General features: G+C 41.0%; 2 protein-coding genes across 2 annotated transcripts in view; both read right to left on the bottom strand.

Moving 5' to 3' along the window:
- The window catches only part of LOC100254201 (THO complex subunit 2), a 62,751-nt gene that overhangs the window by 33,279 nt on the left and 16,148 nt on the right, over positions 1 to 13,324 (bottom strand). The window lies entirely within an intron of this gene.
- Positions 647 to 8,558, bottom strand: LOC104879144 (uncharacterized). The gene is made up of 2 exons (XM_010650962.3): positions 788 to 8,558; positions 647 to 748 (listed from the first exon to the last, which is right to left on the bottom strand). Exons 1-2 carry the CDS (start codon positions 2,286 to 2,288, stop codon positions 648 to 650), a joined length of 1,602 nt encoding a protein of 533 aa, XP_010649264.1. The 5' UTR covers positions 2,289 to 8,558; the 3' UTR covers position 647.

A 13,324-nucleotide genomic window follows, 5' to 3' on the forward strand; every position in this document is an offset into this window, starting at 1 on the left:
GTACAGGAAACAATCTAATCTCTTGCATACTGGATTCTCTTGCATGTTTGACCAAGTAAATGATGCACTCCTTAAAGATAAATCTATCAATTCGCAATCTCTTATGAAATCATCAAAATCCTTCATGCTTGGGGTTAATCTAGAACCGCCCAATTTTTCTGAACTTCTCCTTATGACATTAAAGTCGCCGCCCACGCACCAACGCGGATAAGCAAGCCCAACAATGTCTGAAAGCTCCACCCAAAAATCCTTCCTGAGAGCTGAGCTGTTTGGGCCATAAACTGTAAATAGCCACAAAGATTCACAACCGTCCAATGCGAACTTGATTGAGACCGAAAAAGAACCTAACACTACCTCCTCCCTGCACAATTTTTTAGCGTCCCATATGATCAAAATCCCACCCGAAGCCCCACTTGCCGGAAGGGCTGCCCAATCCTTATTTCTGGCTGTCCAAACACTACCCACGAATCTTCTATCACACACCTCCTTTTTTGTTTCCTGAATCATCACTACATCCGGCTTTTCTGATCTTAGAAAATCCTTAACCACCCTTCTCTTTTTCTTTGAACCCAAACCCCTGGTATTCCAACTGATTATCTTCATGTGAAACTCTCTGACCCTAATCTCCGAACCAAAACCAATTAGCCTCACAATCCTGTGGAGCATCTGCTCTTCCTCCTGGAATATACCTTGATATCCAGAGTCTTTAAAACCTCACGTACTTTTGCCATTTTCCTAGGGGACAGTCCTTCTATTTGGAACTCGCCCGAAGGAGAGCCCGCAATACCTCCCAAGTTAACTGTAGCCTTACTGGACTCCTTGAAAGGTGATCTTAAATTAGCTGAGAGAGAATTGACACTCTCAGACATCTGGTAAGGACAAGCAGGCTGGATCACCTCCATTTCCATTTCTAAATTAGGGATATCAACAGGAATTTGACCTTCATCGTTGACTTTTTTGAAAAAAAATTCAGAGTTTACTCGGTTTTCCATAGGTACCAGAGATTGAGAAACTGGGTCGGGAAGCATGGGGGTAGAGGGACTCAGAATGTGGACGAAAGGATTCAAGAGGGATTTAGTGAAGCCACTAGAAGGGGGTATATATGGCTGGGTGGACTGAAAAAGTGAAGGCGTTACCTCCAGAATTTCCGCAACCATCGAACCACAGTTCCCCATCAAGCTAGGCCCTTTACCTCTGGTTTCTGGCGAAGAAGGCTTAACCATGACTGCTGAACCACGAGAATCAGACCCCACTCGGCCCAAAACACCTTCCATATCTTCGTCGGATGAAAAATTGTTCAGATCCGCTTCCTTTCTCGGCGACAAATCCCTTTTCCCTAAATTCTTCTTGCGAAGCCTTGGAAAACACGGAGAAAAGAGAGGGCTTGCATTTAATCCTCTGTTCGCCTGAGATTCGGCGCCTAAATCGTCTGTCTTTGGGTCCTTTTCGCTGTCCACCTTGATTTTTCCGCGCGAAATGGGCTCGTTGCTGCACCGGATACCTTGTCGGTGCTCTGAGCTTGGTGGAAAGAAGGTTGACCACAGCTTCCTTGAACCGTATAACACCTTCTTCTTTGCTAACCTGCTTGACTGAAACTCGAAGAGTCCAGGAGCTGATTTCCCTTTTTCGATTGCAGAAGATGAGTCTTCTTCTTCCTTGCGTAACGTTGCCACAGTCTCAACTGGGGTAACCTCTTCTGGGCTTAGGCCCAAGCCCAGCGGGCCTTTAAGCTTGCAGCCCATTATAACTGCACTTGGATCAGGCTTTGCCAGCGACTGGGCCTCCCTCTCACAGGCCCGACAGCCCACATAGGCGATAGCCTCATCTTCTCCGCCCCAATCTCCTCCTGCTTCTCCAATCCCGTCCATCCCATCTGTTGACTTATTTGAATTCAAACGAGACTGCAACGGGAGCTGGCAGCCCTTACCCCTTTCTCCCTCCTTCCTTTGTCTGCTATCTTCCCCGACACGATACCTTCCCTCCGCCGTTGATCTGCCACACTCCCCTCGTCTTCCTCCACCTGTCCCCATGTGAGAAGCGACAGCCACCCGAGTCGACTCACCCTTTTCGCTGCCTCTCCGTTTTTCTTCGTCTCCGACCACTACGACGACGACTGTAAACACCCAATCCCCATCAGTCACCTCTAACATAGCTGGAAGGATTGCCCTATCCTTCATTACGATCTTTAACCTCGCCCTGTTGAGATCGAATAACTTCAGCGTACGACAATCTTCTTCAGGTGAACCTCCGACCATAGGTGAAATGGCAGCCCCGTTAATTCGATCCATCCTTCTCTAAACTTCCCGTCTATTTCCGCATTTTCCTTCGGCGACCATCTTCGCAACTGAATAATGTTCCTTTCCCTAACCCTTAACTTCCTCAAATCATGGAGAAATATGGCTTCCTCGATTGTTTCAACGAAAAATACACCCTTTCCAATTGAAATGGGTACGATCATTACAACGCCATTCTTCCCTAAGCTTCTCGCCACCAATCTTCCAACCTCAGCCCAATTCTCCCTGTCAAACTTGCTTTCACATACCACAGCTCGCACCCACCTCCCCACTGGAACTAGACCACCTCCTCTTGGTCCTTCGTCACTGTCTTCGCATAGGATCTGTGCATCGAGCCCACTTTATTGTGAGGCCAGCTTTCCCCTCTTATATTCCTTCCTTTTTCTACTGCATTCAAATAAGGGACCACCAGCATTGTAGCTAACGCTTTTTTTATATTCTCCCAACCTCTGCCCTTGTCACCCTCAGGAATGATCAGAACGGAAGGTTTTCTGTTGGTAGCAAACTCCGAGATCCTTATGAACCTTCCATGGTTGTTGAAGCCAACTTCCAACAGATGAGCCCTGCATTTTCCCCTGAATTTTTTGTTGAAACCCATATGACTCTTCAATGCTAAGGCTTTCGTCAAGTATTCAACCAACCACCCAACTGCTTCCTTTTCAAAACCTAATGCAAAAACAGAGCCTCTACTTATCTCTGTCATCGAACACCATTCACCTCCTGCTCGCCTTCCAACCTAATCAAGAAGGTCTTCCTCTCAATCAAGACCTTCACCGTCTTCCTCTCCACCATTCTAGCTTTTGCGATTTTTCCCCCTGTAATGAGATTCTTCATATGGTAGATTTCATTTCCCTGACACCACAGGGTCAAAACTCAAAGACAAACCATATGACAAACATGCATATGTGAGGCTACAGTTAAATCAAATCAGCCAACAAGAAGCAGAGAATTTGGAGATTCCTTTTCAGAGGCTGAGGTTCATTCAGCTTTGATGGAGATGAATGGGGACAAAGCCCTTAGACCGGATGGCTTTACTGTGGCTTTTTGGCAAAGCTGTTGGGATTTCGTTAAAGAGGAGATCTTGGAAATGTTTAAGGAGTTCCATGAGCAAAGCTCTTTTCTCAAGAGTCTTAATAACACATTCCTGGTTCTGATTCCTAAGAAAGATGGGGCTGAGGACCTTGGGGACTTTAGACCCATTAGCCTATTGGAGGGGCTGTATAAATTGTTGGCTAAAGTGTTAGCTAATAGGCTCAAGAAAGTGTTAGGAAAAGTGGTCTCCCCAACCCAGAATGCCTTTGTTTTGGGAAGACAGATTCTTGATGCTTCCTTAATTGCAAATGAGGTGATAGACTCGTGGGAGAAATGAAAAGAGAAATGGCTCATTTGCAAATTGGACATTGAGAAAGCATATGATAGCATGAACTGGCAGTTTTTGTTTAAGGCGTTACAAAAAATGGGATTTGGATCAAAGTGGTTGGGTTGGATGTGGAGCTGTTTATCTTCAGCCAAATTTTCAGTCCTGGTTAATGGGGTTTCCAGCTGGTTTTTTCCCAAGTACTAAGGGGCTTCGCCAAGGAGACCCCCTATCTCCTTACCTCTTTGTGTTGGGGATGGAAGTGCTGGATGTTCTTATTAGGAGGGCTGTTGCTGGGAGATTCCTCTCAGGGTGTTGTATCCGGGAAGGTAGAAGGCCCACTCTGAACATCTCCCATTTATTCTTTGTTGATGATACAGTTGTGTTCTGTGAGGCTAATAAAAAACACTTAACTCATTTAAGCTAGATTTTATTCTGGTTTGAAGCTACTTCAGGTCTAAAGATTAATTTGGCCAAAAGTGAAATCATTCCAGTTGGTGAGGTGGATGAGATTGATGAGCTGGCAGTGGAGTTAGGATGCAAGGTGGGCTCCTTGCCTTCTCAGTATCTGGGTCTACCTTTAAGGGCTCCAAACAAGGCTCATTCTATGTGGGATGGGGTGGAGGAGACTTGTGCTTTGGAAACGGCAGTATATTTCCAAAGGTGGAAGAATCACTCTCATAAAGAGCACATTGGCTAGCATGCCAATCTATCAAATGTCTCTTTTTCGGATGCCCATGATTGTTGCTAGAAGGTTAGAAAAAGTGCAAAGAGATTTTCTTTGGGGAGGGGGAAATTCGGAGAGGAAAGCTCATCTAGTTAATTAGGAGGTGATTTGTGCGGCTAAGGATAAGGGTGGGTTAGGCTTAAGGAAGCTAGTCCTCTTGAACAAAGCCTTACTTGGTAAATGGATATAGAGGTTTGCTTATGATAAAGACAATCTTTGGAAACAAGTGATCATGGCGAAATATGGGCAAGAGGGTCTTGGTTGGAGGACAAAGAAGGCTAATGGGGCGTTCGGAGTAGGGGTTTGGAAGGAGATCTTGAAAGAAACTGAATGGTGTTGGGATAATATGGTGCTCATAGCTGGGAAGGGCACCAAAATCAGATTCTGAACTGATGTTTGGTGCACTGGTACAGCGCTGTCCCAAAACTTCCCTCATCTCTTTGCAATGGCTGTTCATAGGAATGCTATGGTGGAGAAGATATGGGACCAGAATTTTGGACAAGGAGGCTGAAACCTAAGATTTTTTAGGGATTTTAATGATTGGGAGTTGGATATGGTAGGGGACTTGCTCCATGGTTTGAGGGGTCACAGGCCTTCCTTGGAGGAAGACTCGGTTTTTTGGAAGGGAGGAAGAAACGGACAGTTTAGGGTTAAGGAAACGTACAGCTTGTTGGCCAACCCCAATGACACCGCATTCCCGACTAGTTGTATTTGGGTGGATAGAGTTCCAACCAAAGTGGCGTTCTTTGCTTGGGAGGCTACGTGGGAGAAGGTGCTTACTCTTGACAGGCTCTAGAAAAGAGGATGGCAGCTCCCTAATTGTTGTTTTTTGTGCGAGTGTAAAGAAGAAACTGTAAATCACATTCTTATACACTGTATAGTGGTCAGAATCCTATGGGATATTGTCCTTGGGTTATTAGGTGCTCAGTGGGTCTTTCCAGAAACTGTAAAGGAGGTCTTAACTTCCTGGAGAGGCCCTTTTGTGGGGAAGAAAAGGAAAAAGATATGGAAATTCATCCCGTTGTGTGTTTTTTGGGATGGTTTGGAAGGGGAGGAATAAATTAGCTTTTGAGGGAGGGGGGGGTGTTAGATATTCAGAAACTCAAGAATTCTTTTGTTTGTAATTTATGGAGTTGGGCTAGATTGTATATTGGAGAGGAGTCTCTCTCTCTTATAGGCTTTTTGGAGTGGTTAGCATCCACTTGAGGGGCGGTGAGGCTCTTTTGGCTTTCTTTTTTGTTTGTGAGGCCTTAGCTACCTTGTATACCCCCTGTATGCAGTGTGACGTTTTGCCTCTGATTTAATTCAATTTTGTCTTACTTATCAAAAAAAAAAAAACTACTGAATTCTTGAATAGTGATCCCCACACCTCCCACCCATTTGATCCTGTTGCACCATCACAATGGCCTTGATGAGCCTTTCAGAACCATTAGCTTGGTGACGGGCTTTTACAAGATCATTGTTAAAGTAGTGTCTAAGCACTTAAGAGGACTTTTACATGAGACCATTCATTTTTCTTAGGGAACATTCAATGTTAAAAAATTCTAGATGCAATATTAGTGGCCGATGTAGTAGATGAGAAAAAATGTTGAAGAGAAGAAAGGGTGGCCTTTAAAATTGATGTCAAAAGATTACGACCATGTGAAATAGGATTTTAAATCATGTACTAGAGAGAAAAGGTTTTGCAGCAAGATGGAGATCTTGGATTTATGGATGCTTATTGACAACTAACTTTGTTGTGTTAATTAATGAGTGTGCGGCACACTTTTGCCCTTTCTTTTCAATTTAGTGACTAATATCTTGAGTAGATTGATGCTTAGAACACAACAATGGGAGTTCTTAGAAGTCTTTTCAATAAGTAGACCTAGAGTGAGGGTAACTCACAATTTGCAAATGACACCATCTTTTTTTTTTTTTTTCACAAGCTAGGCTACTCAACTTGCAAAACTTTAAACTAATTTTGATGGTGTTAAGCGAGGTCTTCGGGCTCAAGATAAATTTGGACAAGAGCACTTTGTTGGGTATCAATATGAATCAAGACCAAGTTCAAGCTTTAGCTTCCTTATTAGATAATAGGGTATTAGAGTGATCTATATCCCACTTGAGTCTCCCCCTAGAAGGGAACCCAAGAACTATTTCCTTCTGGTATACAGTCATAGAAAGGCTTTCCAAAGGATTAGAGGTTGGCAAAGAATCTATCTTTAAGGGCAGAATAACTCTTATTAATAGTGCCTAACAAAAGAATGCACTTAAGTATGGACAATGTATACACAATCACCACAAGGCCATAACAAGTGGAGGGGTACACAAAAAACAACCCTCATCCACTACATTTTTTTTTTTATAGGATCCTCATCCACTACATTAAGCTCAATCCATCGATTAAGTCCAACATAGACAAGGAACCAACTCCTATGTACGCTCTAACCCATTCCAAACAATTATACATAAATGATTGTTTTGAGTGCTTGATCTACTTTTGCAGTATTCTCAAAGGCTCACCTATTTCTCTCTTTCCATGTAGTCCAAAATAAACTCTTAAGCATTCTTCCTCTTACTCCCTACAAAAGATCCATGCCAACTCAAGAAGGCCTTCTTTACTAAGAAGTGCATCATCCACTCTATTCCAAACAGAGCAAAAATCAACTACCACAAGATCAGTGCTTTCAAGTAATGAAGGAGGAAATGATCCATTGTTTCTTCCTTTGCTTTCCACTTATAACATTGGCTTCATACACCCCATGCTTTTAAGTTGGTATAATGTTACCTAAGCGGCTTCCCAAGCAAAAAAACTCTCTCACCAAAGCCTAAGAATTCTAAACATTTTGCAAAGGAAGGTCTTTGTTCTTCCAGTAGACAAAGAAGAATAAAGTGATTTAACAGAAAAAAGGGAACACTTAAAGATCCGCCATGCCAATTTATCCTCAATGTTCCAATCAATAGACTACGATTTCAATTTCCTAAAACAAGCCTCCACCCCCTCTAACTCCTAATCATGGAGTGAACTTGAGAGTCGAGGTTTCCAACATCCTCTTTCCCCCTCCTAATCACAAACCTTCACTACCCAAGCATCTTTGGTGTTGATTATTGAAAACAAAGCAAAATAGTCTCCCCAAGGGACAAATCCCCATACCACTTATCCTTCCAAAATTTCACCCTTCACCCACCTTAAACCCAATCCCACTCCTTTCAATCTCCCACCCACTTCTAACTACCTTCCACACTCCCACTCCATACCTTTCCCTAACAACTCTAGAGCATCATTCTCCCTCTTCCTCATCATGCTTCCTTATAATTACCTTTTTCCAAAAAGAATTCCTCTCTATGGCAAATCTTCAACACCATTTACCTATAAGTCCTTTATTGAGGATAGACAACCTTTAAATGCCCAGCTGATCACCTCCCTTCTCCTCTCAGCCTCTTTCGGAACTTCTGGTTTCCAATAGCTTTACCAAATCTTCCAAAACAAGCTTTAGGAGATTGTTTCAGGTCATACATACCTTTCACGATCTGCATATTTTGTTAGCCTTGAATCTATTATTGAACCCTAGAGGTGATTCTATGTAGACCTCTTCTTCAAGGTCACCATGCAAGAAGGAATTCTTAACATCAAATTGTTGCAAAGACTAACTAGGATTAGCTACTAGGGACAATAATACTTTTTTTAAAGAGAACTCATCTCCTTACCTATAGCTATTGGCAAATTTAAGTCTTCAAATACTTGTTACAAAGGAGAATGACTAGGATTAGATTCAGTACCAGTCACAAGTTTGGATTCTTCGGTTTGCGTTGGAACAGGATTAGACAATCTTCTCCTTTAGTAGACTTGTAGTGGCACGATAATATTGCTACCTTTTTTCTCATTCTCATCCTTGGGTTCAAAAGAGTTAGCCTTTTTTTTAATAGGTAAATAGGATAATATTTAAGAGCGCTAGCAAAAGGCACAACCAAGTACACACATGGTATAAAAAAAAACCCTAAAGGCTATCAAGAGAAAAAAGGGCAAAGTTAATACAAACCACCCATACAACAACCAAACCCAACCCCCTAGAATACTGGTTAAACCTTAAGAAGGACAAGAAGCTGCCCGAGAACCCTTCTGAAACCGCAAACCATCATCCAATCTAGGGAAGAAGACCCCAACCTCAAAGTGAGAGATTTGAACCCCAATTGCTCCTTCCCCCCCCCCGCCCCCCGCCCTTTGTCCCTTGACTAAGAGAGGAGAGTAATTGTAATTCATGAACATTCAACCTTTCAAATTTCACTCTCCAAATGAGAAGACGAAGATTTCCTACTTCATCTTGATACCTTAACCCCACATCCTTTTCTTAACTCCATTTTCCTCAAAAAAGCAATGATCTCCTTTTCAAACACCACTGGCAACCCCGAAAAACTAGTGAAATCAGCAAACTTACTGAGTATAATTGCAGAGCTAAGAAAAGACTTAGCCTTGTAACAGTGGATTTGATAAGTATGAATGTAAGAAACGAATTTGGTAGATTGGATAAGCTCAAGTCGGTCTCATCCTCATTTAATGAGATTCCCTCTCAAGATTAGGATCAATGAAAAAGGGTCGATGTTCAACAAAAGTAATATAAATAGAAATGAAAATTTTCTTAGAATTAAGGTGATAACATTTGCATTGTTGGTAAATGACCAATGAAGACACATTTAAGAGCTCAAGGATAAAGTTTACCACAACTTTGAGCATGAATATGTATAAAGGAGACACGTCCGAACACATTAGGTGAATCCTGCTTAAGTCACAAAAATTAGGAAAGAATTCAAAGAGAACGCTTACTAAGGCTTTGTTTCCCAACACTTTTGAAGGTAACCAATTGATTAAGCAGTAATTGATACCGCTATCCCCCAATATGATTTAGGCGCACTTTTCCCAAATAAGAAGGCACAAGTTCCCTCAAGATGGCGACAATGTTTTCTTTCTGAGACTCCATTTTGTTGTGGAGTATTGGTTCACGATGACTCATGTTTTATCCCATCTCTCTCTTGTTAAGAGGATAGAGAGTAGAAAGTGATTTTTCCTATTGTCAAATCTAATATTCTTTATCTAACATAAAATCGGGTATGATCATCTTGTGAAAAGATGAGAAAACAAAACAAACACATTTTATTTTTTTCAAAAGATATAATTAAGTAACACAAAAAAATGCATCAATACAAGAAACAAACCAACATGCTCCAATGATATTTGGAATCTAAGAGGGTCCCCAAACATCGATATGAACTAATATAAAGGGACAAGATGATCTATTATTAATCAAAGGAAAAGGAACTTCATGATGTTTGGACTAGTGACAAATGTTAAAATGAAAGTCATTAACATGTAAATTCCAAAATAATAAAGGAAACATAGTCTTTAACAAGAAAAAACAAATGTCTTAAACGTAAATGATGTAACCGGATTTGGACTTTATTTGATGAAAAACTTGAAAGATGAGATAAAACATATGTGATCATTGCCATTGTCACACTCATCAACAAGATAGTAAAGCCCCTCTTGTTCCCTAGCATGATCATCCTCCCCATATCTAGGTCCTGACAAACACAATGGGATGGGAAAAATGTTACCTTGCAATTTAGTTCTTCGATAACTTGAGGAATTGACAAAAGATTTACAAAGAGTTTAGGGTAATGGTCCCTTGTCCAACCACAAGAGCTAAAGTACCATCAGCTACTTTGATTTTTTGGTTCCTAAGACATGGGTTGTAAGATGAGATATGGTGAGAGTTGTAGGTCATATGATCGGTAGCACCTGAGTTTACAACCATATTTTCATACCAACAATCTTTTGAGGAAGTGAAACAACTAGTCATGTAGTACTTACTTGCTTTGGCCAAGGCGCATGATGTGTTGTGTTTATCTAGAGAGGTGAAAAATCTTTTAAGTCTTTCAATCTCTTCCTTTTTAAGTCCTTCAAACTTTAAGCTATTGAAATTCTCATGGTTCAATTTCTCCTCCAAAAGTGTTATATTTGCTTGGCATTCTCATTGTCGAAACTGCTATTTGTTCCGATACCACCATTCCTATTGAGGGATTGTGGTTTTCCATGTAAGTTCCAACACATCTCCTTTGTATGCCTTAGTTTCTTGCAATGAACACACAAGAAGTTATCTACAATAATTTTTGCTAGGAATTGGCCTTCTTAGAGAGGCCGAAACTATAAGGGCAAACCCTTCACTTGTTAGAGAGTCCAACATTACGCTTCATCTCCCTTCTTCAACCCTTATGATCATAATCCACACTAAGTCCAACTAAAAATTCAAATATTCACCCTCATTGAATAAACTTAAGAAACATAGCAACATCCTCACCATTCTTCGTTTTAAGATTTTGATAATAGTTTAATTCAAACTACAATCCTTTCATAATATTATAGTACTAAGTTACGGATAAAGAACCTTACTACAGAGTGAATCTTAGCCTTTATCTCGCAAATATAGGCATCATCTTGGACTTTGAATAGGTTAAATTTTACTACCTCCCAAAGTTTATTTTTCGTGGTTAGGAACATACACATTCCATTGATTTCATGTTACATCATGTTCCATAGCTAGGACATGATCATTGAGTCCTCATCCCAAGCATCAAACTTGGGATCATCTTCACTTGACATTGGTTCAATCAAGTGACTAGACTTGCTTTTTCCCTGCAAGAACGAGTGCATATGTTGAGATCATACCAAATAGTTTCGGCCATTAAATCTAATCGAGGGTTCAAAGTTTTGATATTCACTTGTAGGTGGTTGGCTATGGAATGCAGTGTTTGAGATCCAATTTTCTAAGGTTTTCAACATAGTGGACAATCAAATAGAGACAAATCAACAATAACAAAGGCTGTTGAGAAGAAAAAATGTATTTTTTATCGGTAGATACGCAAGATATATTAAAGGCACTTATTAAAAGGAGCAACAAAGTACACACAAAGTATACGGATAAGGTCAAAAGGCAAGCAAAAGAAGAAAAAAGGAAAACAAATACCCACCACCCTAACCACAACCAACCCCTTAGAAGACGAGAAAGCCCCTAATAGGAAGACCTACCCCCTAAAAGATGGGAAAGCCCCTAATAGGAAGACCTAAACAAAATAAAAACTGCCCACTCAACCCCAACAAAGAAACCCCTTTCGGGATAAAAAAACGAAGAAGTTTGGCTACAAACCCGAACCATTGGACCCTATCCTCCCTCCTCTTTCCCCTTGCAATAGACGGTGAGGCATTGTAGTTGACCAAGCACTCTAATTTTTGGACCTCCCTCTCAAACCGGGATGAATCCAAGGGGTTTACTCTCCCCCCCTAACACTTTAACTCCATGCCCTTTTCTCAATTCCAATTTCCTAAACAGTTACTGAGCTTGGCAAAGCTACTAGGAAGGCTATCAAATCCCCTCCCCCCCACCCACCCACCAACCAAAGTCCCTAGGAGAACCCACCTCCTCATCCCTAACCTCCAAACCCTTACTAAAGGCCCCGACAATTCCAGCAAAGTGCCATCTTGTAGCATCATCTTTAAGGGTTAGTATCTAGGGGTCAAAAGTCTTGAGGGAGAGAGCAAGGAAGACCTAGGATGTCTATTTGCCTTTGCCAACAGAACTTTGTTAGTGATCACTACACAAGATTCCACCATCAAAGTTGGGAGATAACCTCCTCTCTCATCCACAGTGCAATCGTTGCACCCTTCACGCCTCCGAACCACCACAAGGGATTTAACCAAGGCCTCAACACCAAAAAGCTTTGGCTCTAGCACTTGGGACTGCTCTCGCCTCTCATGCCTCTCAGTGGACCTTCATCGTCACCCTAAATCACCATCACATGAGCCTCTTCAAAATGGACAAGCCTTAACATGCCCCTAACATCTCCATCCCTGCCTCAATAAGGCCACTCCTTTTTTAAAGCTTAAAATATCCTAGGCTTGGCCCAAACTTCTTAAACCTCCTGCCCCAAATCCAAACTCCAAGCATGCCTCAAACTCTCCCAATAGGCCTCAAAGAGGAGCTGGGTTTTTTAACCTTATGGCCCCAACATCTTCATTGTCGACAACAATAAAGGTTACTTAAGGTGGAGAATAGAGGCAATGAAGACCATTAGAAATCAGAGGTTACAAAGAGCACCAAGGCAAAAATATAAGAAAACTCAGGGAGGCTTTGAGACCATGTTAAAAAAATAATAATTTTATTCATTGGATTTCTGACAAAATCATACAACATTTATAGTGTACAATCCTACAAAATTAGGAAACTAAACTACATGGAGAAAGTTAACTAATTCATAGAAATCCTCTATCAAAAAATAAAATAGGAAATATACAACTATTCAACTCAAAAACTAGAGAATTATACAACCATATAATTCCAAAAATCAGGGAATGAATTCCCTAGTGTTTTCAAACAAATTTCAATAATTAGATAGTTAATTCCTAAGTATCTTCAATCAGATTAGTCGATACCCTAGAACTTTGAAAAAAACATGATAGGTCTCATAAACTAATATATAGAAGCAAGTCATAGTAACGCACCATTTAATTCACTTAAAGCCAAAACTCATTTTATCTAAACCTACCAACATGAAATCTCAATTAACATTGTCAAATGCCTTCTCAATATCCAGCTTGCAAATGACCCCCACTTTTGAAACTCTTTAGCCTTAAATCAATAACTTCATTTTCTATGAGGACCAAATCCAAGATTTGTCTACCCTCCATAAAAGCACGTTGAGTAACGGAGGCCACCTTGCCAACCACCTTTCTCAATATGTAAGCCAAAACTTTTGTTAGAAGCTTATAAAGCCCCTCAAACCAAACTTATTGGTCTAAAGTCTTTTAAGGCTTACACCCTTTTTTTTAGGACTAGCACCATAAAAGTGGAGTTGATGTTTCTTTTAAAAGAGCCTAGCTCAAAGAACTTAGCATAGAAACCCATCACTTCGTTTCTC

The sequence above is a fragment of the Vitis vinifera genome, chromosome 1, assembly GCF_030704535.1.
Source record: "Vitis vinifera cultivar Pinot Noir 40024 chromosome 1, ASM3070453v1".
NCBI lineage: Eukaryota > Viridiplantae > Streptophyta > Magnoliopsida > Vitales > Vitaceae > Vitis > Vitis vinifera.

What these genes read in the sequence shown, in the direction of transcription:
- LOC104879144 (XM_010650962.3), bottom strand. Translation starts at nt 2,288, where the DNA reads ATGGATCGAATTAACGGGGCTGCCATTTCACCTATGGTCGGAGGTTCA. An exon ending in GGCTACAGTTAACTTGGGAG is followed by an intron (nt 749 to 787) that starts GTATTGCGGGCT and finishes TCCAAATAGAAG; the next exon opens with GACTGTCCCCTAGGAAAATG.